The sequence below is a fragment of the Tenrec ecaudatus genome, chromosome 10 (assembly GCF_050624435.1).
Source record: "Tenrec ecaudatus isolate mTenEca1 chromosome 10, mTenEca1.hap1, whole genome shotgun sequence".
Taxonomy (NCBI): Eukaryota; Metazoa; Chordata; class Mammalia; order Afrosoricida; family Tenrecidae; genus Tenrec; species Tenrec ecaudatus.
The window spans coordinates 58,565,441-58,593,359 of NC_134539.1; the positions used below are offsets into that span (position 1 = coordinate 58,565,441).

The 27,919-nt window shown below is 43.7% G+C and overlaps 1 protein-coding gene across 1 annotated transcript in view; it reads right to left on the reverse strand.

Annotated features, from left to right (window-relative positions):
- Positions 1–322: 322 nt before the first annotated feature.
- The window catches only part of C5 (complement C5), a 96,972-nt gene continuing 69,375 nt past the window's right edge, over positions 323–27,919 (reverse strand). The window contains exons 27-41 of the mRNA XM_075559037.1: positions 27,208–27,303; positions 25,506–25,677; positions 22,828–23,033; positions 21,094–21,246; positions 18,746–18,808; positions 17,682–17,763; positions 16,400–16,457; positions 11,360–11,462; positions 10,873–10,947; positions 10,666–10,771; positions 7,846–7,929; positions 6,334–6,423; positions 4,808–4,891; positions 1,697–1,835; positions 323–461 (exon numbers count right to left, since the gene is read on the reverse strand). Coding sequence (XP_075415152.1) covers positions 323–461; positions 1,697–1,835; positions 4,808–4,891; positions 6,334–6,423; positions 7,846–7,929; positions 10,666–10,771; positions 10,873–10,947; positions 11,360–11,462; positions 16,400–16,457; positions 17,682–17,763; positions 18,746–18,808; positions 21,094–21,246; positions 22,828–23,033; positions 25,506–25,677; positions 27,208–27,303 — 1,650 coding nt within the window. The remainder of the gene's footprint in view (positions 462–1,696; positions 1,836–4,807; positions 4,892–6,333; positions 6,424–7,845; positions 7,930–10,665; positions 10,772–10,872; positions 10,948–11,359; positions 11,463–16,399; positions 16,458–17,681; positions 17,764–18,745; positions 18,809–21,093; positions 21,247–22,827; positions 23,034–25,505; positions 25,678–27,207; positions 27,304–27,919) is intronic.

A 27,919-nucleotide genomic window follows, 5' to 3' on the forward strand; every position in this document is an offset into this window, starting at 1 on the left:
GTTCTTTTGGCCCCAGCAAACATTCCTGGGGGGCTGGTTTTAGGAGAGGTTCCAATGCATTGCTCCTGGTGTCCGATAACCCTGGAGTTATCTGTCTACATGTCCCCCAGGACCCTGCCATTGCAGAAAGTTACAGCACGTAAACTTATTCTCTGGTAAAAGCAAGTGCCACTAATTCCAAGTGAAGCGAGTGTTCCAAATAGGATTAGTTATGAGTCTCAAAAAAAAGGAGGTAGGAGGAGCCCCAAAACCCAACACCCAAAGCAACAGGCATTTCAACCGCAGGGCCCCCTCAACGGAACCTCTGTGCAGCTGACCTTTTTCAGGCATGTGCACAGCCATTTAAAAAGATGTCTTCGGCAAAGTCTTGTAAATTAGCTACATGGGCGCTGCACGATGGACACGTTGTGTCTGTAGGCCAATATTCGATCCAGGTCAAGGAATCTAAAGGGTAGATGTACCTGCCAAGAAGAAAGTGAAAACAAAGCCCTTGTGGTTTTAGCCACAAATAGAGAAAAGCAATCATTTATTCCCTGCTAGGAGCCCCGTCCTGGTCAGGTACCCACAGGCCAGGTTGGTTCAGAGACAGTAAAGTTTACCCACAGGCCAGGTGGTCAGCTATACTCTTGTGGACCAGCAACTACTGAGGTGGGTTCAGAGACCCCGGAGGAACAGTAAAATTGTTTTTTTTGAGATACTCATGTTTCAAAGGCTGGATCATGTCTTTGAAACTGTGTAGTCTAGTGGTTCTCAACCTTCCTCATGTTGCGACCCCTTCATACAGTTCCTCATGTGGTGGTGACCTCACAACCATAAAATTATTTTCATTGCTACTTCATCACTGTCATTTCCTACTGGTATGAATCAGGCAGCTCCTGTGAAAGAGTCGTTCGACCCCCAAAGAGGTCTTGACTCACTGGTTGAGAAATGCTGGTCTATTCCTTAAAGTAAAGGCATAAATAAAATGCTTATGAAATGTTTTCCTATTGAAAAACCGAAGTCTGAGAGCACACTGAGGGAGCAGTGGTGGAAGGAAGGAAGGTGAGCCACGAACTCTCAGATTCATCCTCAGATTCAATCCCTCAGCTGGGTTATCTGTCAGCTGCACCTTCAGCTTTGATGATGATTTGTCAGCTTTAATTGTTCTTGGTTAACTCAAACTCATTAAAAAACAAAAAAAGACCGAGTTTTCTGGTCAGATAGAGCCTGGTGGAACCCGTGAGACTATGGCCCTTAGCCACCCTTCCGGTTTGGCAATGAATTCCTCTCCATGGCCCAATTCTCAGCCAAACAGTCACCGGTCTGCACGAGGAACATTAGCTCCAGAGAGGTAAGCACACCTTAGGATGATCAACCAGTAGAGACCCAAAGGGAGGCAGTTACCCAAGAACCAAGTTCAGGAGGCTTAGGCAAGAAGGCGGAATGGAAGTCGGAAACAGTGAGGAGATAGGACAATCAGGGATTATTACCCATGACATGAAACAAACAGTGTATGCATTGCAGAAAGGTGAAAGGATCCACTCTGTAAACTGCCACCCAATAGAAAAGAAAAAGTAGAAAATAAATGGTCTTAAACTAATTATGCATAATGATTTGTTGGGAGAAGTACAGCACATAGGAAGCACTGAGTATTTAGCAATCAAATACAATACGTTTTGGAGGGAAAATCAGAGATTCAGAAATATTGGTGACTTACTTGAAACTGAAATGATATTTTATCTGGAGGGCTTCTTTGCCCATAATTAAGTACTGTTTTCCTTTTTCCAGGTCCGCATTGGCGCACGTGGCCTTTTTAATGAAGGTGATTTCCGAGTCTTTCTCCGCAAAGGCCTCCCCTGAAAGTCAGACAAGTGAGCTTGTCACACTGATGCTCAAAGGGCACAATGATGAAGTCCCTCCTGCTTTCCGCTTCCTCTGGCTCCTTCCTGATCTATACAGATTCATTTTGATATGCTAATGAGTATGCACAGCCACAACAAAAGAGCAAAACTTCCCCCTAGGGTTTCCAAGGCTGAAACCTTTAGGGCAAAGGAGCTCCGATGGCAGAGGCTAAAGTGCTTAGTGGCAGGAGAAAAGGTCAAGGATCGGAACTCTCCAGCCTGAGCTTTGTGCGAGAAAGAGAGAAAGACGTGGCCAGCTGCTTCTGTAACCATTACAGCCGGAAAATGAGCAGCAGCTATCAAGGGCTCCAGTGGAAGGCAAAGGTTTTGAGAATGATGATGGCAACAAACGTACATATGTGCTTTACACAATGGATTATGATAAGAGTTGTACAAGCCCCCAATAAAATGATTAAAAGGAATTACAGCCTTGACAACATTGGTACAGATGTGCTGACACAATGGATGAGCAGGTTGTTATAGGGGCTTGAAGAATCCCCAGTAAAATGATTTATAGAAGAAAAGAAACAGTTACAGCCTTGAACAGTAGTGTTAGATCAGAGAAGGAAGTTGCATTAGAGCCTGAATCCCGAACACTTGACTTGTAGAAAGAAGGCTATGGACCACAGTGACTGTCCCAAACCCATCTGCAGCGTCCCACACGGAGTCCAGTCTCCCAGGAGCCCAGGTGGTGTATGATTATGTGGGGGCTGCTTTATTGGGGTAAAGGTATTGCCAAGGAGAAGTCTGGGCCTTCAGCACACACACGCTGTGGATTTTACTGAAGTTCTATCATCTATTTCCTTATCTCTGGGTCATGCAAGAATGAGTCTTGGGGGCGCAGTGGTTAAAGTTGGCGGCTGGGCCTTAACAGAGGCTGCAGCAAAGAAAGATGTGGCTGTCTGCTTCTTGAAAGATTGCAGCCTTGGGAAACATTGGGGACAGTTCCACTCTGACCCACAGGCCACATGAGTCAAAACCGACTTAATAGTAACGGGATCGGTTTAATACAATAACAGATATAAGCCAAGCAAATGACTTTAGATATTGTCTTCATGGATCTGGTATTTACTACCATCTGTATAGCAAACCCTAGGCAGGATTAAGTAATAATTTGAGAAGCAGGAAAAGATTGCAATAATTAAAATCAGAAAAATGTTGGGATTTCAATGTTTAGCTGAAACTATAAAAGTTAGAACTGCAAAAGTCATTTGGAAATCATGTCCAGTTTAAAAGATTCACTTTCCTAGACATTGAGAAACAGGAGTAAACATTCAAGAAGTGAACATATATATGCCTATGTTTCTGTGATTTGGTTATGGTATTCCAGCAGCTAGAGCAACACTATCTTTAGTTGCTTAAGAGAAATGCCGTTCCACTACTAAAGCTAACAGGTCAATGAATAAATAGTAAAATTGTATAAAATCAAGTAAAGCAAACTATATAAGTGAAGTAAGAGCTATTACAAAATGAAGAAATATGATATGCCACTAGAAATAAAATAAAACACCCATGTATAAGAAAAAGTTAATCTTCTGAAAATGTTTATCTTTTAATGGCAAAAATGAGAAATAAAATTAATTTCCAAGGTTTAAAACAATTTGAATAATGAGAATTTGTCAAAAAGTGTTGGTAGAAAGAAAATGCTTTGGAAATGATGATGGCAACATATATACAAATGTGCTGATACAATTGATGTATGGATTGTTATAAGAGCTGTAAGAGCCCCCAATAAAATGCTTTTTTAAAGTAAAATAAAATAGAGTGTTGGTAAAACTTAGAGGATTGAAAGGATATAAGTTTAGGAAAACCCTAATAGTATAATCATCTTCATAATTTAGTTGATAAAGCAGGTACACTGAATACATAGAAATGTATCATCCACGCGAGAAACATTTTGTAGGTAATTATTGCTGCTGCTGTTGGCTGCCATTGAGTTTGCCCCGTACACTTGGCTGCCCAACGCACACCGGGACAAAACGGGGCCCAGGTACAGACTGAATGCTTTGAACCATAAGATATGTATGTGTGTGTGTGTGTGTGTGTGTGTGTGTGTGTATTTCCCTCCATAGGCTGATTTTTAAAAGTACAATACTAGGCCTTTCTTCCAAACTATCACCTAAAAGAGGCTGTTATCACACGGAAGTACTTCCCTCAATTAATTCCATGTCTGCCTCATAAGCGAGGAGGCTTCAAAAAGCTTATGGAATGCAAACATCAGTCTCCACGGCCCTGAGGCCAGAGGCACCAGATGGTACCCAGCTACCACCACCAACTGCTCTGAACGGGATCACAGGCGAAAGCCCCGGATGGAGTGGGCGAAATGCGGAACAGAACGCAGCCCGCCAAAGAGAGCAGGCTTATTGGTCAGGTAGAGACAGGCGAGACCTTCTCAAGAGGACGGCCTTCAGTTACCCTTCTAGTCGGGAGCCAAATGCGCCCTGTGTTGGAAGAGTCCACCATGGAAGACGAGAGCTGCATCTACCCACGGATGGAGGGAGAGGGAAGGAGCGATGGAAGCAGGAAGCACTAGAAGCAACAGTACATTGAGGGACGGAATGGATGAACTGAAACAAATGTGTATAAATGGTTGAATGTGAAACTGATGATCTGTGACGTAGATCTTCATCCGAATCATCGTAAAATGCTTTTTATTTTAAGTTCGTGGAGTCATTTCATTATGTTAATTCACTTTCCCCATAAAGTTTTAAAGTCCCTTCATATAATACTTATTTATAATTATTTAGCTAATTATTTGATTATTTCTCTCTCTCTCTCTCTCTCTCATGTGTCTCCCAAGTAGAATAGAAGTTTTGTGAGGGCAGTAAAGGAACTCTGGGTGTTCTATTCGAGTTTTATCTGCTGTGTCCAAAATGATGTCTGGCACACGTCAGTACTGACTAGATGCTGAGTGAGTGAATTCCCACCTGTTTTGAAGATGTCCAGAAGAGTTGCAGTGTATTTGACAAACACATTTTCTTCAGTGATGGCTGTGATTCTAACTTGATATGCTGATAGAAACAAAAGTAATTCATGAGTAATGTCATCCATGTTCAAACAACGGAGAAACAAAGCCTGGCCAGCTATGAGGGGCATCATAATAAAGGACAGTTTGTTTTTTCCCCAAGAGACCTGCCCTAATCCCCACAGTTGAATTCACTCTCTCAACTTACCTTAGAATCGTTGGACATGGCTACTGTAGGCTGAGAAGAATCAAGTTAAATATAAATAAAATCACACATATAATGATAAAACAGAAACACACGCAACAAATCAACCAAGTAAACCTTAGTTAGCCATCAAGTTGGGAATGTGAGCTAGGATCAGTGGAGGAGGGCCCATGGAAGGGAGTTGAGATGGCATGGGCACCAGCTCCTCCATGACCACAGGGTACCACGCAGCCCTGCCATGTGACCATGTTAATTCCCTTGCCTTAGTGGAATTCTTATTCATCCTGGCAGTCATCTGAACTTGAGCCATCCCAACCCTGTTTTCTGCTTATTCACACATGGATGTTTAGTCTGTGGGTGTCTGTCTGACTCTAGCCCTGGACTGACAAGTTTCAAGGGACTGAGCCTTTCTGTGTGGCTTGAGAAATGATGCTTTTTATTTTTGCTTTTGATGGGCTTGAAGTATACGACCTAAAAGACTTCTTTAGTTTTGGGATATTCTTAATCCATGAAATTCTCAGTATCGAAGGCAAGTAGATAGATAGATAGGTAGGTAGATAGATAGATAGATAGGTAGATAGATAGATAGATGATAGATATAGAGAGGCAGATAGCAGAACTATCTGCAGAACCAAAGGGTGTGGGAATTAGTAGCTTACAATTGATGAAAACTTCCCTGAATTTCGGAAACTATGCGTAGGAAATAAAAGAGTGACTTCTATCAGGGCTCTGAGGCCAGGCTGCTGTTCTGCTCGCACATTCAATTCAGCTTTCCGCTCCAGACCCCAGAAGGAGGCCTTCCTTTTGAAACGGAGAGGGTCTTAATTATTGTCTGCACTCGATACACATTAAAATGACATAGCAAGTTGTGTATTTATTTCATTTTTGAAGAGACTTATAAAATAAAATGACAAACCCCAAGCCACCACTGCCTGTGCTGAGTCAATTAGATGAATGTAGTTGTGAAGTCTTGGCCCTGTAGCTTCTCAGAGATCTCCTGGAGTATGTTCTCATGTCTTTAATTCAAAAGCTTTATCAGAATAAAGTGTCTTGGCTGGATGGCAATGTGACGCCTATCATTTTCAATGGAAATCACATTTCTTTTCTAAAGGCTAAATCGCTTTGCGTGCGAATGCTGAACACAGATGGCATGTTGTTCTCTGAGGGCACATGTGGAATGTTGAATTCACACGATCGTGGCGTAAAGTTTTTATTCTTCCAACTGATCGTCTATTCACAGGGTTCATGCTTGAAGGCACTGTGCTTTGCGTTTTTGAACTTACCATATGCAATCTCGGGGTTACATGCTGTTTCTTTTCTAGTGTCTGCGGAGATTGTCAGATCTAATTCTTTCTGCATTTGTCCACAGTCAGCTGGATTTTGTGGAAAATGGTAATAGTTTAATGTAAAGGAGCAGATATTCTCTTTGGGGAACAAAAAACCAGTTTCTTAAGAGCTCTGGAACAAGCCAATTCAATCTCACAAATCCCAGATTCCTCAGACCCGCCATGTCTTCCACTCCCAGAAAGTACAACATTACATAAAGCAGAACCAAAACAAAACAAACAAAGTAACAAAACTAAAAATAAAATCCTGAACAGAAGACTCAGACTGCAGGGGTTACTTCTCAGCAATACACACACGCTCTGCTCTTTGGAAAGGCATATGCCTCCCTTGAAGAAAGGGTGTATGTGTGCATTTTTCCATTATGAGTGTGATCAAAGGTCATATATCTCTTGAAGAGCCAGTAGTGGTGATTTGACTGATTTACATCTATCAGATGTTGCAACAAGGATCTAGGAACAGATACTTCTTGCTGCTGCTGCCACCGCCACCTCCACCAGTCTCACCACATCCCAGACCTTGTTGCTGGTGACTGGTAAATTTGGGTGCTTTCCTAAGAAAACTATCTGAGATTTACAAAAGACTGAGTGGAACTAGGCACTAACCAGAGAATTCCATTAACTGAGGAGGTAATGGGAAAGGAAAGGGAGCCAGTGGCTCAGTCCCGAGCCTCTGGTCTTTTAGGCTATGCCCCTCCTATCACGTTAAAAAGACTTGGTGACCAGCCTGTGCTCTTCTTTTTCCCGCGTCACCTTTCTGCATCATCAGCCTGCAGCACATGAACCTGGAGACGGCTCTGGCTTGCATCACACTGGTGGACATGTGTTAAGCTGGTTTGGGATGCCCTTCTTTTGCTATAAAATACTTCTTAATAGAACTCTCTTTCTTATGCGTAGATGGACATCACTGGATTTATTTCTTACCAAATAAATCTTTATAAAATGGCCAAAAAAAATCTGGTGAAAAGTACAAGACAATTCAGTTAGTATTCAGATCCTGTTAACTCTATGATATCAAAGAACAGGCTATGGACCATTTCTCTGGTCTGGAATGGTATGGACCAGTTCTCTGGTCTAGAATGGTACAGATCATTTTCCTGGTCTGGAATGGTACAGATTATTTCTCTGGTCTGGAATGGTATGGACCAGTTCTCTGGTCTAGAATGGTACAGACCATTTCTCTGGTCTGGAATGGTATGGACCAGTTCTCTGGTCTGGAATGGTACAGACCAGTTCTCTGGTCTGGAATGGTACAGACCATTTCTCTGGTCTGGAAAGGTATGGACCATCAGGTGGTCCAGGAGTTGCAGAGAGATAGTTTGCAATCAGCTGAGATGACATTTCTACTTCCGAGAAAGGACAGCTTATCTAGCTATTTTCTTCAGATGAGCCCTGGATGATGGGGGCTGCTATAAGACAGGACCCAGCCCAAACATGTCGCACAAAGCTTACCTTCTACACACTGGCACGTTGCTCCTTCACAGACTTTCTGCAGTTTGGTTTGGGATGGGTTATAAAACATGGTGCACTGCTTATCTGTGGCAACGAAAGTGGGGTTCAGGGAAGTGGCGTGGTGGTTGCATGACACATGACTATTTTGAATCTTTCTTTTTAGAGCTAAGGCCCAGGGATGCTCATTGACTTTCTTGTTCACCCACTGAGATTGTGGTGGAGCAAAGGTTGTGTTGCAGGTCTCTTTCTCCTAGTAATCACGCCCTTTCAAAATTTCCATACAGTTGACCGTGTGGTAGGAGCCCTGGTGGCATAGTGGTTTCGTGTTGGGCTGCTAACTGCAAGGTCAGTAGTTCGAAACTACCAGCTGTTCCGAGGGAGAAAGAAGAGACTTTCTATGCCTGGAAAGAGCTACAGCCTAAGAAAACCCACAGGGACAGTTTCTACCCTGTCCAATGGGTCCCTATGAGTTGGAGTCCGTATGAGGGCAGTGAACTTGACTGTGTGGGCAGCAGCCAGATGCCCTATTAGCAAGCAGACTGCTGAAACAACCCCTCCAGGAAAGAGGCCCAATGCCCCAGCACACAAAACCATGCAATGAGGCTATCGGAACAATGGAAGGCCATCTGAAAAGAAAAGAGTAGAATTCTGACCCTGTACCAGGATTAATCCAAGACAGATCTGATAGAGCTGTGAAGTTGAATGGAATTAAATTAAAGAAGGAGCTATGAAAGGTCATAAAATATAATTTTAAAGAATCTTATTGTGAAGAAAGTCTTTCTAAAATGCAGGGTCAGATGTGATTAAATAGAAAGTAACATTAAAATACAGAAAGGTTTAAAATATAAAATTTAATATTAGATATAATATTCAAAATAAAATGAGCTTGGGGAAATATTCATAATATATATCACAAGCCAATCTTAGAGAGTGTAATGGATGAGATGGTTTAACTTGTGATATTCTGCATAATAGCAGAGTTAAATAGCTAATTGAACCTAGATGGCTTGAGATGGAAGAGGGCAGGGCTGGTCTTATGTTTAGCTGGAGAAGGTAGTATCTGTTGGCTGTCCTGGGAAGACTGAGCTCCTCTTGTTGCCTAGCTATGTAATAGGAATTTTACTATATCACCTCTGATTCTTATGATGAAATATTTGTAATGGCATGAATTAGAGGAAACAATGTTACATGAGAATCTGTTGAATGAATTGTAATTTGGGGGATGAGGAAAAAAAGAGAGGCCTGTATATATACGAAGGGACTTCAAAATATTCTTGGGGAAAATGGAATTAAAAGAGAATGGAATTTTTCCACGAACTCTTTGAAGCCCCTTTGTAAAGGAAGGGGTGTACAGCTAGGCATAGTCTAAGTGATTTCAGGAAAGAAAACTAATATGAATGAGTGTCCATTTGGTTCAGCATGAAGACTGGTCAAAAACGCTACTAGATTCCAGTTCAGACATGCACAAATTCTTTTTTAAGCATGTCTTTGCAATCCGTGGGTGGCCGCAGACAAGTTCTCCCAGGGGGAAATTTGCCTTGGTCGTGTTATGGTGTTTTTGTTGTTATTGGGTTTTTTTGTTAATTTATTTTTTGTTATGGTGTTTTAAAAAAGTCTAATCAAAACAACGGTTTCCAGAAGGATCTTTTAGGTCAATTACATCCGAGGTGAGAAGTCAGCTCAGAAGGTGATGGTTGTTATGGGAGGCTCAAAGGGTAATCCTGAAATATTTTCTTTTTGATGGGTTTTTTTTAAAGGACACAGAAACATCATGAGGAAAAAGTTTCAAGAAAATGGAAAACTGCATTGGAACAAGGCCAGGGCAGTGGTGCCCAGATTTTCACCCCATGACAATGTACCGGCTTATTTCTCAAGGCCATACCCTGGGACTTTGATTGGACAACCTAACCCCATCCACTCTACACCCCTGATCTTGCCCATTAGACTTTTTGATGTTGTTGTTTCCCAAACTCAAAGGACATGTAAAAGTCCCTCGAGAATGTCCCAAGTGCTCATTTTGATGTGGTGTAAACTGAAGGACACAGACTTCTTTTGGGGAAGGGCTGGAGCGATAGAAACATTGCCATTAGAAGGGGAGAGCCCTAAATGGGAGGTGCTCAGGTGGTGAAGAGGTTTTGCATTAGTCTGTGGTCTGCAAGGTTGGCCGCTTGAAACCACCAGCAGCAACTCAGGAGAAAGACAGCGCTCTCTACTCCCGTCTCCAGTTCTGCCTCTTCCTGTGGGATCACTGTAAGTCAGTATTGACTTGATGGCAGCGAAGCCCAGATGGAGGGTAGGTCAAGAAACAATAGCTTCACAGTTTGGGGATGTTTTCGTTTTAAAAAGTTTCAATGATTTTGTAGCATTTTTTAAGAATTTCCTTACAACTAGAACCAGGCTGCCCTGGGAACCAATGATCTGCCAATCAGTTAACCTTCTCAGAAACGGCGAAGTGATCAAATGCTGAAATAGTGCTGTCTGCAAAGGGTGATGAGAAGATAGACGGGACAGACCTTGGTTCTGGAAGGGCTAAAGAAGCGGGAGAGCTCATGAGAACTCAAAAAGAGGAGAGACCTGGTGCGTAGTGGAAACGAACACCACAGATAAACCTGAGGCAAATCTTTGTAAAGTGCTGAGCAAACAGGGGTGAAGTGATCGGCTGACAAGCCTGCTGTGGTTTCTCTGTGGAAGTTGGGTGATTTTGTGATAAGTGAGCCCCAAGAGAGGCAATATACAAAACAGGAAACTGGCCTCTAGATTTCTAAAGATTCCCTAAAGATAGCAAGTAGTCTGAAGGCATGTTAGACTGGCGGTCATTACCAGGTTTGTGGTATTCATAGACTGTGAAAGTCGCGGGACTCACAAATCCGACTTGGAAAAGTTCAAATATCTGGAAGCGGACGCAGAGGAACTCTTCCGAGGGAATCTGTTGGACAAAGTCAAGGATTTAAGGAAATCCTGGGTAAGAAGAAACAGAATCGCGTACCCTGTGACGGTAAGTGAAAATGGAGGCAGGTTGGAGCTCACCGAATTCATTTGCAGAATAACATGTCCGTCTTTGATTTGGTAATTAGCTGCTAGTTGATCCACCGGTTCCACAAGCTGAGAGAGGACAGAGGAAAACTTGAACTTTGTTTTACTGCTTTTTTGGTGAATGTATTCGCCTGATGATGGATATTAGGTTACAAGGATGTGCTCCAGTGGTTAAAGAGGAAGGGCAACGTCCCTCTTTCTGGCAAAGTCTGAGTAGAGCACATGTGCTCCGTCTTTCAGATCCTGCAGTTACATGCCCCCACTGGACTTTGGGAAGTTGAAATTTAGGTAGGTTGTTGGTGTGGGGAGCACACTCTGGATGGATCTATGAAATTTTAGACGTGAGCCAATTCACTGGCTGGTGGTCTTATAGAATGCCTAATATCTGGGTGAGTCTATCAATGTGAGAGTAAATTATCTGTAAAATCATGTAGGAAAGAAACCAAAGAATTGGCCGTTATCATGAAACGAAAGAATTTACAGATTTCAAGTCTTCTGTGTTTGCACTCATTCCAGTCGGCAGGGAGATATCCATCACTGCGTGCGAGGACCCGGACGAGGACTCTTCCTGGCTGGGCTTATAGCTGAAATAAGGCCGAGATCAGAAAACGGGGTTAATAATGACTACGATTCTTGAAGACAAAACCTGATTCCTTAGTGGGCTTGGATTTTATAATATGGATATTTCATCCCTTCCCCCTGTACGTTTGAGAATCACTAATTAAAGATGCGTTAAAATCACCAAAGCTTGGAGTCGCAAAAAAACCTTTTGAGTCGTTTGTTCTAACCTTTTGCTCCCTTGACCAATCATATCAATGTGCCACCGTGCTGGAGCTGAAAGGGATCCTGGAAGTCAGCCAGCTAACTGAGGGAGGACTCTAAGCGTGATTGCAAGACATTTGTTCAAGGTAACATGGTGTTATGGATTGAATGAGATCCTCTCAAAATACTTCATGGGCTACTAACTCCCTATATATATGCATAAGCTTCTGGTTGCTCAATGGTTAAAATGCCCAGCTTCTAACCAGGAAGGTCCGTGGTTCAAATCCACCAGTCGTATCAAATCAGAAAAGACTTGGTGATGTGCTCTCCTGCTGTTGTGTGACCTCCAGTCGATTCTGGCTCACAGTGACAGAGCTTAGCACCCCACAGGGTTTCCAAGGCTATAATTTTCACAGGAACAGAGCACCAGGTCTTTTCTGCTCAGAGCAGCTGGTGAGTTCAAACCAATGAATGACCTTTGGGCTGTCAGTTGAATTCCAAAGCATTGTACTGCCTGGAAAGACTGTTGTTATTACGTGCTGTTGGCTTGAACCCATAGTGGCTCCATAGACAACTGAGCAAAACTGGCTGCTCCTGCACCATCCTCACAGTTGTTGCTATATTTTAGTCCATGGTTGCAGCCACTGTGCCAATCCATCTCATTGAGGGTCTTCCCCTTTATTGCTGCCACTCCACTTTACCAAGCATGGTATCCTCTGTCGTGGACCTGTGCAGATTACAGCCTAGGGAACTCTATGGGGCAGTTGTACTCAGTTGTTAGGGTTGCTATTGCAATCACAGAGAGCACACAATAACAACAAGAATAACAACAATAGCATACATATGGGATACAAATGAGACTATATCATTCTAGAGTGTGTCTTAAGTCCAACACAGAAGCAAGCAAACCCAGAGGAGAGGAGACAGAGGTCATGTCACATGAAGATTGCCCAAGAACCAGGGAGCCCGGACCCATAGCTGAGAGAGGAATAAAGCCTTCTCCAAGAGCCACTGCTCTGAATTCAGAATCCTCGTCTCCTAAACTGAAAATTTTAAAAGCGGATGTTCATAAAACCCACCAACTTATGATATTTCTGTTACCGTGGCACTAAGACACTAAGACATGTGGCTAGTCCATGTCCAAGCTTAACCTGCGTCTCTTGATTCTCACTTTGGCTCTTTTTCTAATGAATCTAATTCAGAAAGAGAAAATTAAATATATTTGGGGAACATGTCTAGGAAAAGACTGGCAGAAAATATGAGCTAAATTCTAGCAGTTGTTTTCTCTGGTGGTCAGACTATAACTGGTTACCCTCTTTTTCTTCCTACTTACTTTTCTCTGTTTTCCACTTGATCACAGTCGAGTCTTTTTTAATTTAAGCAAATGACTCAAGGACTAGCCCTTGTCTAGGGTGTGCTGGTGGGAGATGAGGAGAAAGGCAAAGGGAGTAGCATGGGACTGTTTGTTTTTTAATCAGAGAAAAGAATACTAAAAAAGGCAGACAGAAAAGTTGGGTCTTATCCCAGTTCTACTGAGAGACTCCTACGAATCATTTCCCCTTTCTTGAGCACAGCCTCCAATCTGTAAGCTTAATTTTGGAGAAGGATAAATTATCTATATAATTTAAATAATGTAATATATTTCTATAATTCCCAGGCTTTGATTTTGGGTGATTGAGGCTGGATGTTACAAGGAAGCCAAGTCAGAGGACTTAAAAGAGGGGCGGGTGGTCGGCAGGATCAGGGGCAGGAAGACTGTGGCTCTGCAGACCGAGTGTCAGGTATGTGCCCCAAACCCAGGTGACATCGAGAGGTTGCTAGACATTGACGGCTTGGGAGAGCAGCCGGAGGTGGGGTGGGGTGGAATGGGAAGATGACTCTAAAAGGTGGGCAAAAAACCCCCAAAAACCAAACAGACAAAAACTAATCTTACCTAAAAGAATGATATAAGTTCGTGAGGGGGTGGGGGATACCTTTTCCCCAGTCACACCTAATATTCCATATATAAAGAAGATCCTAGCAGAAAGTTTAGATAGAATGTTTTCCATGATAATTAAAGAATTATGACATCTCTAACCCATAACACTTAATGCATTCTTCACCAAACTAGCAGTGTAAGAATATTGGGCCTCCGGGAACTAGGATATGACGTCGGGACGTCTGACGCCCTGCGTGGATGGACAGCAGAGAACTCTTGCTCACAGATTCGAACACTGTTGGGGGATTGGCCAAGGCGGCGGGAGCCTGGGTGACGGTTGCCCCGGAGACAGTTTCAACCCTGGAACGGAAACCCTCCTCTCAAGAAGCGCTTGGCCTGCTGCCAAAGACAGCACACTTCCCGGAAGCGTTTTGTTCCGAGAGGAGAGAAAGAAGATCTCTTCCCCCGCCCCCTTTTCTTGGGGATGCAACAAAGAGGCTGGAAAAAGCTAGATTCGTGAAAGAGGTCCTCCGAACCCGGAAAGCATGTTCTAGCACTTTTACTCGGGAGAGAGACTATTGGAAGGCAGAGGTTTCTTGCACGCAAAAGGGCCGCGCAGTTGCTTTTGGAGTGGACCCAACCTAACTTCTGTGTCACAGCGCCAGGCGCATAGCCCACCCGTCATTTTCGAACATTCTGTTCCCAATTTGTAAGAACCAAAGGATAGAAGACTCAACATTGCATTTCTATTTGCTTGCTTGTGGAAGTTGGATTAGGCCTCTTGTCAATGAAATCTAAGGAGTTAGCATTCAGTAAAAGTCTTTCTGTTTACTCTTTTTTATTTCCTATTTTTCCCCACCCCTCCCCACGGTTTTATTGGGACAGACTCCACATATAATACCATTTAGTAGTTCCATTGTATCAAGAAGAGTTGTACAACCATTACCCCAATCCACTTTAGAACACTTCTTGTACTCCTGGGTAAAAGTTTTTTTGATAAAGATGGTAAACCCCAAAATATTGCGACTAGAATTCTAGTTCATACACTCACGAGTTTATTTCAAATAAAAGTTGTGAGACATGTCTGTGAGTAAAGGAAGGCTGCAGACAAGTTTTCTCAGAGAGACACTTGTCTTAGTCTCATTAGGCTGCCTTCAAAAAAAAAAAGAAGAAGAAACTTTTTGAAGTTATGAATAAAATCAAATTTTTAACAGAACTCAACTTCTGTATTATGGAAGCTTTGGAACAAGTTTACAGGAACGCTACCACACATGCAACAACTGTTTTTAGAGGCCACAGCATCTAAAGGTCATAGTTAAAAAAAATACATACGAATGTTGAGTATATATATATATGCAAGTACACATATATAACACATGTATAGCACATGTGCATATATACCTGCACACCTTAAGACCATAAGTGCTGAAGACTAAGTCTATTACACTGAACTTTTGAGATACATACAATGGTTCATAATGACACACAGGTGTTCCTAAGCATTTCTTTAAAGGTTTATGCATAGGAAGGTATACTACATACTAAGGCAAACATTTGATTTGCTGTTTGATATGAACTGTGCCTAACAGAGCAGTGTACATTCATATATGGCTTAACGACAGTTAGGCAGGGTCTTGTTTGTAACGCAGGAATTTCCTGGACAATGATCCTTATAAGGGTAAGAGGAGGCAGGAAAATCAGGGAAAGACATGTTGTCATGGAAGCTGGGGTCCAACAAGCATGAGTGCGATGCAGAGAGAGAGAGAGAGAGAGAGAGAGAGAGAGAGAGATTGAGCGAGGGAGAGAGATAGATAGATAGATAGAGAGAGAGAGAGAGAGAGAGAGAGAGAGAGAGAGAGAGAGAGAGAGGTGGGGAGAGGTTGGAAGCTGCTATCTTGCTGAACTTGATAAAGCAGCATTGGCCCTGTGGAATCAGGGAATGCAGATGCAGTCTATAAGTTGGCAAAAGCAAGAAAATGGACTCTTCCTTAGAACCTCCAGCAGGAACAGCCTGAACACCTTGATGCTGGACCTTCTGGCCTTCGGAGTTCCAAGATAACACATTTGTGACACTTCACATGGCCAAGCTTGTGGTGGTTCACTGTAGCAGCAAAGGGAAATGAATAAATGCTCCCTGTCGTGAGTCTGTGGGTTCCCTGGGTGGCCGGACGGCTCGTGCACTTGATGGCGGTTAACCAGCAGGTTGGTGTAAGTTCACCCAGGCCCCTGAGAAGCAAGGCTGGTGACCTGCTTCTGAGAAACCAGCCACTGGAAGCCTTCTGCAGCACAGTTCTGCTCTGACCCACAGGGGGTTGCCACGAGCTGTAATATGCTCAACGGCAGCTGGTTTTAGTGAGTCTGCAGGGGGTTTGGAATCCCCGGTCTCAAGCCTGGTTACAAATGATCTCTGGGGTGAGGTCTGAACTGGGGAACTTTCTGAAAGCTCTCCTGCTGACTTCACTGGGCCAGTAACGGCCAGGGATCTTGGTCGGAGATCATGATATGTCTCAGTAAGAGAATGGAACTGCCGATCATCAAATCTTTTGGGTTTTCTTTCCTGGATGCTTGCGCATCTCAATTTTCCAAAAGACAACAAATAAAAAAAATTAAGTTAATGGGGTTTGAAGTAGAAATAAAAACAAAGTTGGTAGAGAAAAGCAATACAAACAAAAACAAGGTTCTTCACTGCAAATAGTTGTTTAAGAATTGTTATATTCAGTGTCCATCAAAAGAAGTTTCGTATTCTCCGGTCATCCTAAATTCAAAAGGATGCGAAGAGATTATGCTAAGGGTAAAAACAAGAACTTGACGTCTATGCTCCCTTTGTAGAAGGAGGCTCACCTGGCACAGGCTACGATGCGTTTGTAATCCGTCTGTCTGTAGGATCGGAGTCTGGATGCTAGCTCCAGCCACAGGACCAAGCAAGCAAGAACACAAACAAACAAAAGAGCACATCTGTTAGACTGGTTTGGGAACCTGTCAGAACAGCATCATTAATAAGCAGGTCTCTGAATACATTTAAAATGATTTGTGATTTGGAAGTTGAGCATCTTATGGATTTTAATGGAAACTCATGATTACTGATGGTATCAGGAAACCTTTAAATAAGCAGACCGGGTCCCTGCTCTCCAAGAATTTATTTTTAAGAAGAAGCCATGTAAGGTTAAAAATGGACTGAAAACAGGATGAGGGAAAGTTTGAGGGAGGGAGAGCAGATTCCTGGGTTCCCTGGCCATTGGAACGTTTCCAGCAGAAACAGATCCTGAGCCCCCATAGAAAGGCACCAGGACAAGGGCAGGAGGACTCATCCTGGCCCACAAGCTGTGGCCAGAGGGGCCTGCAGTGTGCAGGTGAGCTTGCTCTGGCACCGGGAGAGGGAGACCAATGAGGAGGGGGATGTGAGGGTAATAAGTTAAAAAAATGCATAAGTATGTGGGTGTATGTATGTACAGACAATATACATATAGAACATATCACATAGCATAAATATACATATATAATACATATCGCATAGCATAAATATGTACACACGTGAAAACCATAACTGCCAGAGATTAAGTTGAAGATGGGGACACAGAAATATGTATTTGTCAAAAAAAAAAGAAAGCAAATGTTTTGGGGATGATGGCAACAGATGTACAAATGTGGGTGACACAATGGATGGATGTATTGATTGTAATAAGAGTTGTATGAGCTCCCAGTAACATTATTAAATAAAAGAAATATGTATTTGCCAGACCCCTTGTCATACAGAGAGGCTAAGGGATGGATCACTAACAGGGTGATAGCCAAAATTAAGGGTCATGAGCTGGAATGCTGACACCAAAGTGACAAAAATCCAGCGTTCTGGAATCAGACCCTTCTGTGATGTGATAAGGACACACAGTCTTAAGTGGTAATGAAGTTAGTTGTTCTATCTCCTGATCAATAGTGAGCACATTTAGTTTAGCTCTGTATTCAGTTACGTAGCGACCATCTCAATTTCTTATTAGAACTGTCTCTATTATAATAAATGGCAGCAATGTTTGCTTGCATATGACTCTGCTGAGAAATTTGATGAATACATTTTGTTTTTTTTGTAAGCACAATGTCCCCTTGTTTATTTCCCATTAAGCTGTTTTACCTTCAATGTCCTGGGTTTCAATTTTCAAATGAAAGTTACAAACTTCCTCCGAGGTGCTCATTTTGTGAACCACCGTTGTTACCTGCGTTGGGAAAAGTGAGTAAGAAGATGCTGTGTCGTGTGGGAAAGGTTGGTGCTGTGGCCACACCGCTGCAGTCCCCGGGATGCATACAGGGTGGCTGTCATCCTCCAGGACAAATCCTTTCCATTCACGACCTTCCCCCAGAAGTCGATTGCTGCAAACCCAGCAATCTGAAACACAGCTGAGAACCGCAAAGGAAGCCCAAGTGATCTGGTCAAGCAGAACCTCGGTCCAAAGCCTGGTTAGGCAGCTGTGAGCACTTTACAAGAAAGCTCCCCAGGCTCCCCCCAGTCTGTGTGCTCTCATTTTACTCAGCACACCACAGTGTCCGGAAGCCTGGCTTTCCTGAAGCTCTTCCGGGGTGCACAGCAGGTTGTCAGTGTGCGCGCAGGGCTGCTCCCACACACAGGCAGGCATACTGAGAGACCGAAAAGTCCCAGAAAACCCCTCACCCCGGCAATCTGACCAAATGATCGGTGAAGGAATTAATGGATCCGAACAAAGGATATCATTAAAATGATCAGTAGAAAGTGATTCCGTCGTCATAATTCACTCTTGAAGAATACATGAACTACATGCACAGTTGAGGAAAACTTGCAACTCTTCCCTCAAAGTTGCCAAATGGCTAAAACAGAAGAAACATCAGTGCCGGATCAATGAAGCCTGGCTGTGCTACTAACCCTAAAAGCATATGTGCATGTGTCTATATAGACGCAGTGTGTATGTATATAGACACGTATAACCCCAAACTATGCACACACATGTCTATAATTACACATCACATTTCCACAAATACATGGAATGCATACAAAGACTCATGTAACCATTTTCAAAAAGAAAGCGTAAGGAGGGTTATCAAGATAACCAGGAGGAATTAGATAAACGAGTCTTCCTTTCGCTATGGTTACCCAAACCCTGATTTCCGTGATTTCATGGCAACTTCTCGGTTCCATTGCCATCTGCCCTTAATAAAAACACTTACATGTACTGTAGCCAAGCCACTGCTGTATCCCGTACTGACGACAAGGTCATCGTTGAGAGGCACCTGGGAAGGGAGATGGAGAAACCACGTGTTTGCATCAGTTGATGGGGAGGCAGGGACAGCAGTGGAAAGAGTGTTCTGGCACTTCCGAACCTGCTCCCTCAGAGCTCTCCTTACGGAGGGTCAGCGGACCAGCCACCGAAGAACCTACGCTCATAAAGCCCAGACCAAGACTGCTGCCAGGGAGCCAATTCCAACTTCCAGCCACCCTCTCGGGCAGGAGTAGAACTGCCGCACAGAGCGTCTTCCCAGGGCTGTACATCTTTCTGAAAGCAGATCGCCCACACAGTAACTGATGGGCTTGCACTGCGGACGAACCCAGGGTTCCCTCCTTTGCACTTGGACTCCGCCACGTGGGGCCACTACGCGTTGGCATTGCCTCAACCACACCCAACACCAACATGGCACCATTGGGGCTTCCTCTCTTTTTGCCACCTCTCAGATGTCTGGCTCAAGTATCAGCATCCTCTGTGCCAAAGGGATGGTTCTCATTAGCACCAGAGCAGGGAACCTGAACTTTATGGTTCAGTAGGTGAAAACTACGGTTGGCTCTCTTTTATGTCCCTGTTACACTCTACTACCACTACCTGGTGGCTCCGATTTCCACTTTCCATCTGGCTCTGTTTGTCCAACCCCCTAGCACCCTGCCCTAGCCTGCCAAATTCTGAGGGGCTGCTTCTCTTCCTACCGGTCCTGCTAGGAGGGAAAGGAGGAGATGAAATGAGGTAACTGTTCCTGCCAAAGAAGCGCTAACTGCTCTCTCGTGTGCGAATGCACGGTGGGGGGGGGGGGGGTTGTTTTGAGAAAAGGATCTAGGAGTTAGTTCTTTGCCCGTCAGAAACCACAGCGCTTTCCCCCTTGACTTGACACTCCTGTGCACCAGGGTTAAACTTCCTCCAAAGTTAACACGGGAACGTTCTGGTTCTTCCTGGTGTAATACAGCAGCGTTCACTGGAACGCTGAGGCCCTGGCTTAATGCACGAGGAAAGCGTTCCGTGGACCAGTGCGCCTGGGAAATGTGGTACATGGGGCTGTGTCACTCTACCCCCACTCCTCCTCGTAGTCATCACATTTGGTTAAGGATAAAAAACAAGGAATTTGTTCAATTTCATTTAAATAAGTGCTTCCCATACGCCATTGGCTACCTAACACGGTTTCCAATGTAATACGCTTCAGGACAATGTAACGCATTTTAGAAAATGCTGGAGTACAGAATTCCAAACTAGATTCAAGCAGCCAGGACCTTATATGAAGGCAGTATCATAGAGTGAGGTGGCGTAATGTGCGATGCATTGGGCTGCTTACTGCAAGGTCAGTGGTTCAAAACCAAGAGCAGCTCTGAGGGAGAAAACTTTTTCAAGAAAAGTTAAAAATCTGATTTTTACCACTTTTGTAAAATATTAGAATATATCTCAATGCCACATGGGCCAACTCATAACCCCCTACTCCACCAGGTATAGCAAAGAACAAGAGGTAGGAGTTCATGACCTAATGACCAATTCCAACTCTGTCACTGTCTGCTCTGACGGCTGGGGTCATTTGGAACCACTGGCAAATTCCTAAGCACCTCTTTTCTCTTAGTACCACACCTTTATACACACTGTTCTTTATTTGTAGAATGTTCTCCATTTTTCTTCTCCAGGCTGACTTAACTCTGGCTCTTCTAGACTTTACTCAAGCAGCAGGACACCCTTGCCACGTTCCCTCTCATCCACTGTGTCAGGATGTTCTCCTCTGCGTTTCCATGATGTTATTTTCTACTGTCTCTTTACCTGGCCCCCTGGCCCCAGTAGATAGCTTCTCTGTGCTGGCTTTGAATCGCCATTGCCTAGGGCAGGGCCAGGAGTCCCTGGTGGTGTGGTGGGCCACCTGGAGATCAGCAGTTTAATTCCAGCAGGCACTCCTTGGAAGAAAGAGCAGGCTTCTGGCTGCTGTAAGATTACAGCCTGGGAGACTCAAAGGACGGGAAATCTAGGTCTCCATAGGTTTTAAGTCTGAACTGACTCAAGGCGGTGAGTTCATTTTGAGGACATGGCAGGTGCCACTGGGGCATAGCAAACCTTCAATATAAGTTTAAGTGGCGAGATGTGGAACTATGTAATGTAATCAACGACCTTTGTGCTTATTATGAAGTTCTCACCTGTTTAAGTTTTTAATGTTAAAATAAAAGTGGTTAGTACTCTTAAAAAAAAAGTTTAAGTGGCACATAAATACATTTTGAGGGGGAAAGTGGATGATTTCCAAGACCCTGTTCAGTCATAAAATATTGCAAACTGTTGCTCACTTACCTCTATTGGCTTTCCAAGGAAATTTCTGTCTGTCATCTTGTAATGGTAGATCTCACCGAGGTTCTTGTAAGAGACAGTAATGTCCATATCCAAGCGGAGCTGTTTCACTAGAAGTGAGTACTCTGTCAGGCCTTCGATGGCGTTAATTGTATCCTGTCAACAGTCCAAAAGCCCCCACATTTATTTAGCTTATTTGAATCCTGCCTGTTTATAAATGTGTTTTCCTATGAAAGGGTGGGGGCAATGGTGGAGTGAAACTGGTTAAGGGATCCAGGGCGTTAGAAGGGAGGGACCTTCCTCCTCAGTGAGGATGCAGGCTCCAGTGGACTACAAGGACAGACACATGCGTGGGGCGTGGGCACAGGAAGGGAGGCTCATTTCCAGGCTTTCTGTAGCCTGTGTGTCACTTTAGGGGAGTCACCTTTAGCAGAGCTCTCTCCTCATCTTCTGGTCTCAGAGTGAATGCTTCCACTCTGAGACTTCCTATTGTTTTCTGTTTTACTGATCTCCTTATGGGCTTCATAGCATTCGTCACAATTTTACGTCACTTTATGGTTTATTTTTGGCCTCCCCCATTGTAGTATCAGATTCATAGGTCCAGGTAGCATATCTTTCCTGGCACCTGTTATATTTTCAGCACCTTGCCCATAGTAGCTAGCCAATAAGTATTTGCTCCATGAAAAAGAAGAACATATCTTTCTGAATGTCATAATCTTCATCTATGAAGCAAAGAAGTCTGAACAGATGAGAAATGGCCAATATGTGACCATCCCTGTGCCTGGGTTCACGGGCGTCATTGTTAACCACTGAGAACTCTTTCCCCCGGAGCCTTCGGTTCTACCAAGATGAAACCATTTGCCTTTTTCTGGATCAGATGGCGACTAAAGTGATCCTGAAAGGCCCCTAGCTCTACGTCTCATATAAGTGGAGACACAAACCCCCCAACTACCTAAAGATCTAGAACACAGGAAAGATGTTCACATTGAGCAAACTTTAAATATAGATGTGAACAAGGAGCTTTCAAAAAGTGTGTAGAAAGTGACATTTTAGGGGGGGAGAAAGTGAAATTAAAAAAATGTACTTTCTCCAACTCTGAAACACCCACATACTATACAATGACACACAATAATAGCTATAACATAAATATATATAAATTTGCTTTAGGAGATCAACAGTAGAGACTCCACAGTAAGACTTTTTCTTGTGTAGTTTCACAGGGAAAATATCTGCACCTCTGTGTACATGGCAGTTAGGGTGTATTATGTAGAGCGTGACATAATTGCTGCTAACCTTCTGGCCTCACTCGCATAGTCATTGATAATCCTAAAGAAGTACTGGGTGGGCGTCAGGAGAAGCGAGTTCTCACGTTGGCCGCGCACTAATTCCCTGAATGAACTTCCCGAAGCATATTGCTTTCTCTGCATAACGAGAGGGAGAAAGACAAGCCTGTCTACCCTCATAAAGAGTTACAGTCTCAGAAACTCAGAGGGATAGACCCTGTTCTACAGCACTGCTGTGGGTCAGCATCGACTTGATGGCAGTGAGGATTTTATGGGATCATGACAGTGTCCGTGCAGACCCCTCTGAGGGGCCTTTGATGCTAAGCATTCATTCCTGTGCATCCATAGTAGTGCCTTTGGGGAGCGAGAGCATGGCGGCCCGAATGAGTGTGGAATGTGTGGTGTGGGAAACAGCGAAAGGACTCTCTACACACGAACAAGACAGAGATGTTACCTGGGTAGAATAAAAGCCGCCTCCGTACCTCTGCTCCTCAGATAACCATTTGATGATTGGGTTAACATAATTCATCTCTTTCAAGGCCAGGCTGGTGAGTAAAGCATAGGCAGTGGTTTCTACGATGTGGGCGGTACCAGTGCTGGGTATGGAGCTGTCTTTGCGCTTAAGCTCATCTCTCCAGAAACGATAAATGGGTGGATTGCCTGAACATTAGTACAACGGATTTATTAATATGATTAAAAATCAGAATTTGGCATACAGTTCTAGTAGGTATATCATAACCTTCAGGTTTCTAGAGGTTTCTTAGCTCTTGTAACTTCCTCAGGGTGACTAATACAAACCAAGATTCCGTAATACAGCATTATTTGTCTTTGTTTTTTTAAATAGTTTTATTGGCTAGTAAGCCACACATTATACAACTTAATAGTTCACATCAAGAAGGGGTGTGTAGTCATCATCACAATCAGTTTCAGAACTTTTTCTTTCTTGTAGCCTTTATTGTCAGCTTTCCATTTCCCCCAACTTCCCTACCACGTCCCAAGTAATTGTTAACCCAGTTATGGTCTTTATACATTTACCAGCTTGTAAATACAGATAAGCATAGAAAACAAAAACAAGAAGAAAAGAAATACCAATAACAATGACAAAATAGAACAGAGCAAAATCTAAATAGAAAAGAAAGCAGAAAATATTAAAAACTGGAAGACCAGGGGCTCAAATGGAAAGCAGACGTTTTGAGAATGATGATGGCAACAAATATGCAAATGTGCTTGACACAATGGATGTATATGTGGACTGTGATAAGCGTTGTATGAGTCCCCAATAAAATGATTACAAAATAAACGAATAAAAGTATATGAGAGATATCAGAGAAAATACAAAAAATAAATTATTACGGAGTCATAAAAAATTGAGAACTTTTCTGAAAAAAACAAACTGGAAGAAATTGAAAATGGGTCAAAAAAGGAGATCAAATGACAAGGTATTACATTTTCACCTAACTCCATCCTTAGCATGTTCTAAGGAGAAGTGGAGTGGAAAGACTCATAAAGTGAGAATTATTAGGCTTAGGATCTACTACTAACTTATCAAGTCACCTTGGACAAGTCCTTGAGTTGTGTGGGACTCTGTTCCTTAAAACCTAAACTGAAAATAATACTATAATACTTTTTTCCCTTGTAGTAAAAATCAAATGACATGTGAAATATGGGCTCTTGTGAACAATAAAGTACCACATCTTTCAACCCTCACTGCCATCGAGTTGGCTCTGGCTCCTGGTGAGCTGATGCGTCCTAGGGCACAGGACAACTCCCCTGTGGGTTTCTGGGTTTGGCATCCTTTCATTTCATCTTTCACTATCTCCTCCTAATCTAGAATTCAAATGGCAATTTCAAATAGAGAGCGCTCTTCACAATTTAACGAGGAGACCTGGGATTATAGTGGTTACACATTGGGCGGCTAAATGCAAGGTCAGCTGTTAGAAACCACTAGCTGCTTCAAGAAAGAAAGACTGGCTTTCTACTCCCAGAAAGAGTTACAGTCTCCGAAGTGCCCAGGAGCTGCCCTGTGCTGTCCTCTCGGGCCGAGAAGAGCTGGCATGAGCTCGATGGCAGTGAGTTTAGTATGAGTTTTCACAACTTACGTTCTAAATGATATCCAAGTTTCTCTTCTTGCTCTTAAATTCTTCACTTTATGCTCATAGCTGACAATCCATGTAGTTACAAGTATTATGCAAGTGGCTTTGAAATATGTGCTACAATTTAGTCATTTTAAAATGCTGGCAGATAGGAAATTTTGCAGATGGTTATGAAAGTCATGTGAAATGTATAAGACTTAAAAAAAATCTTAGCCTAGAGATGGCTCAGAAATGTCCAGCCATGACTGTGCTGGCGAAGCTCACCGGTCAGTGACCACTGCTATTCTCTTTCTAGTTTTCTGTTCTTGTATAGAAAGCAGTTGCCTTAGTCTTCCAAATAAAACACACACCTTGATAGCAAACCTGATGGGAAACAAGCCAGGTCATGTATTCTGATGCCTAAAATTCTCAAACGGATTTCCCCTCTTGGTCTAAGTAGAAGTCAAAGTCCTAGGGCCCCTCCTATCCCACTGTGCACCTCTGGGTGGACAGGCAGGCATCCTTATCAGAGTGCGCAGCTGGGCTACATTTAAGCTTCGTGCGCCTACTTGCTGTGGTCCTTGTGGCAGAGTTCTTACAATGACCTGCAGGGCCTGGCAAAGCCACCCCCAGTGGCTCCCCCTTTCCTTCTCTGACCTCCTTTCCTACTCCCCGGCCACTCTGACCTCCTTGTCATTCTTGAGGTACTAGGTTCACTGCTGCCTCTATAACTTTGTGTGTGGGGGGGGGGGCGGCGGAGGGGGGTGCAGTTCTGAATTGTTAGCTGGCTTATCACCCAAGCCTAGAACAGTGCTTGGTATACAGGAAGTTCTCAATGAATATTTGTTGAATAAAGAAATGAACACATATTTCATGTTAAAAAATACATAGCAGTCATTATTTATGCTATATTGTGATGATCTGTACATAGCAGCCTTAACTTTGCTCCTGGCAGGCAGGGCAGGTTCTTGTTGACTTTCTGCGCCATCACCCCCATGCCAGACTCAGCGGGCTCATTATACTTAGTGTCTGCACAATCAAAGTACAGAGAGAGTCCTACCTTTCACGAAGGCTTCCTTCTTCAGGGCGTCTGCAATGATACGGAATTGCCTGTAGGTTGTATCTCCCAAGGAAAGCGCATAGGCCGCAATAGCTAGTGTAAAGGTGCTTTGAGCTGGGAGGGTGTTCTCAAGCAAAAAGCTATCAGCTTTTGTAAGAGCTGTGCTGATTTGCTGGAAATGAGAGCAGAAGAAACCTGAGTGTCCTTGGCAGACATCAGCCCATCAACTGACTGAAATCGCTCATGGATGGCACCATCTTAGGGTAGCAAGATGAGCGAGGGGGAGATGGCCAACCTAATGGGAACGCATGGAATCTCTCTGAAGCACAATCTTCCAAGAGAAGGGGCAGAGCGTGGTCTCTGATGGGAAAATGTGGTCATCCAACGATGTGGACCTTTGACCACTGAGTCCTCGCCTCCCCTTTGGAGTCCCCCCGCCTCTTTAGTTTCTGCTTCCAACATCACATCTAACCTCCAGGAAGAGAGAACACTGGGTACGGACCAGCTTTCTTCATCTCCTTCTGCAAAGCTGAGCCTGCCTCACCACTTCAAAAGGAGTTTTACTCAAAATAGCATCAACAGCAGTAAGAAAGCCAAGCTTCCAAAGTACTTTATGATTCCAAGAATTCCAGGAAAAACAGTCCCTATTTCCCTGTTCTGCGAGATCTAGGAATAGTTGCTTTGGCTAAGTGGGTTAGGAAGAGCGTCTATGTTCTGACAGCTCATCCAGCTTCATATATGTCTCGTAGGCGTGTGCTCCTCGAGTGCCCTGGGAACTGGCTCTCTTTGACTCTCTCGCCTTAGAAGCATGCCTACCAATTCCCTCAAAATAAATAGCAACCAAAATAAAGGGCTTTATTGTGTCACTTAAGCCCAACAAGTCTCAGTTCTATCAGTTTGAAGAACATGACCAATTGACTTCTGATTTGCTGGCAGATTTATTTAACCCCAGGAATCCTGGTGGCACAGGGGGATAAACATTGGGTGCTAAGCACAGGTAGGTGGTTCAGGCCCACCAGTGTCTCTGAGGGAGGAAGGCGAGGCTATCTGTTCCCTTCAAACGTCATCGTCGCAGAGACCCTGCCTACAGGGGAAATTCTACTCTGTCCTACAGACTCACAACGGGTCAGAATAGTCTTCCCGGCTCACAACAACCACAGAACCGTTCATCTCAGCCCAGGGATTGAATTCCTCCCAGGTGAGAGCATTATCCCCATTCACCTTTGGAACCTTGTAGGCGGATTCACCTAGGGAAACCTCCTTTCACCCCTCAGCTTCCCAAACCAAACCAAACCACAGACTCGTCTTGCTAGCATGTGTCATTTACAGGTGCATAATCTACACCCATAGAATCGGAACAGACACAGTGATTCTGGGCAGAGATGAGTGGGTGGATAGGGAAAATAAGAATATTAGTCCATTCTTTCATCACAAATGATCAGGTGCTATCAATTCTAGGCTCAGCTGTGCCTGTGACATTGGAGCATTAAATTCACCAGACTTATTATCAGTCTAGTTTCCTCAACAGTCCATGAGTAGTTTGGTCTCTAATTTCTCTCACACTTCTGACATCCTTTGATTCCAGAGTTAAAGTTATTTTCAAGTAAAAGAAAAAGAAGCTTCGGAAACAAAGTACTCTCTGGTTGTTAGGCCCCCACCAGAAGTGGATGTTGGGTGTTAGAGAAAGACAATGTTGACTTACCATCAGGGGGCATATATCAAAAGCCTTCCTAATGCCAATCACAGAGAAGGCTGTTAGGTATAAGGTCTTTTGCTGGGCTTCAACAGGCAAGGTACCCTAGAATAAGGAATGTTTTAAAAGAAGAGTAAAAACGAGGTCTTGCAGGTGAAATGAGCTGCTCCTAATCTCCTATATAAGCCTTCTTTCCTCTCTTTCCCTTCAGGCAGCGCTGTTTTGCAGACAAGCTCTGTGTCTTGCTTGCTTGGAGGCCTGCATGTGCCCCTTTCCTAGCCTTACACCCTACTCCTCACCACATTCAAGTTCCCCTCCTCCTTCAAGGTTATTTTTAAATGCGACCTCCTCTATGACACCGTAGCTGGTCTCTGAAAACCCGTATTCTTCCCTCTGATGACAATGCTTAGAAGAAGCCCACAAAGTGGCCTCTATTGCCCTCTCCACTCAATGCACTCCACTCAGCCCCTAGCTCTCTCACCCCAATTCTCTGAGCGAACCACCCTCTCTCTGCTTCAAAATGCCGGGCATGCGGTTTGCTCTGCTTGCAACCCCGACTTCTCTCAGAAGCCGGGACGCATCTGTCCCACTCCCACCGTCTAGATTAGATCCATTCCTTTCAATGCAACCACACTTTCCTTTTCTTTAACATGCACCACACATTTGAAATCACTTGCTCAGTGTCTGATTTCCCTGCTAGATTGTGAAGCTCTGTGGCCGC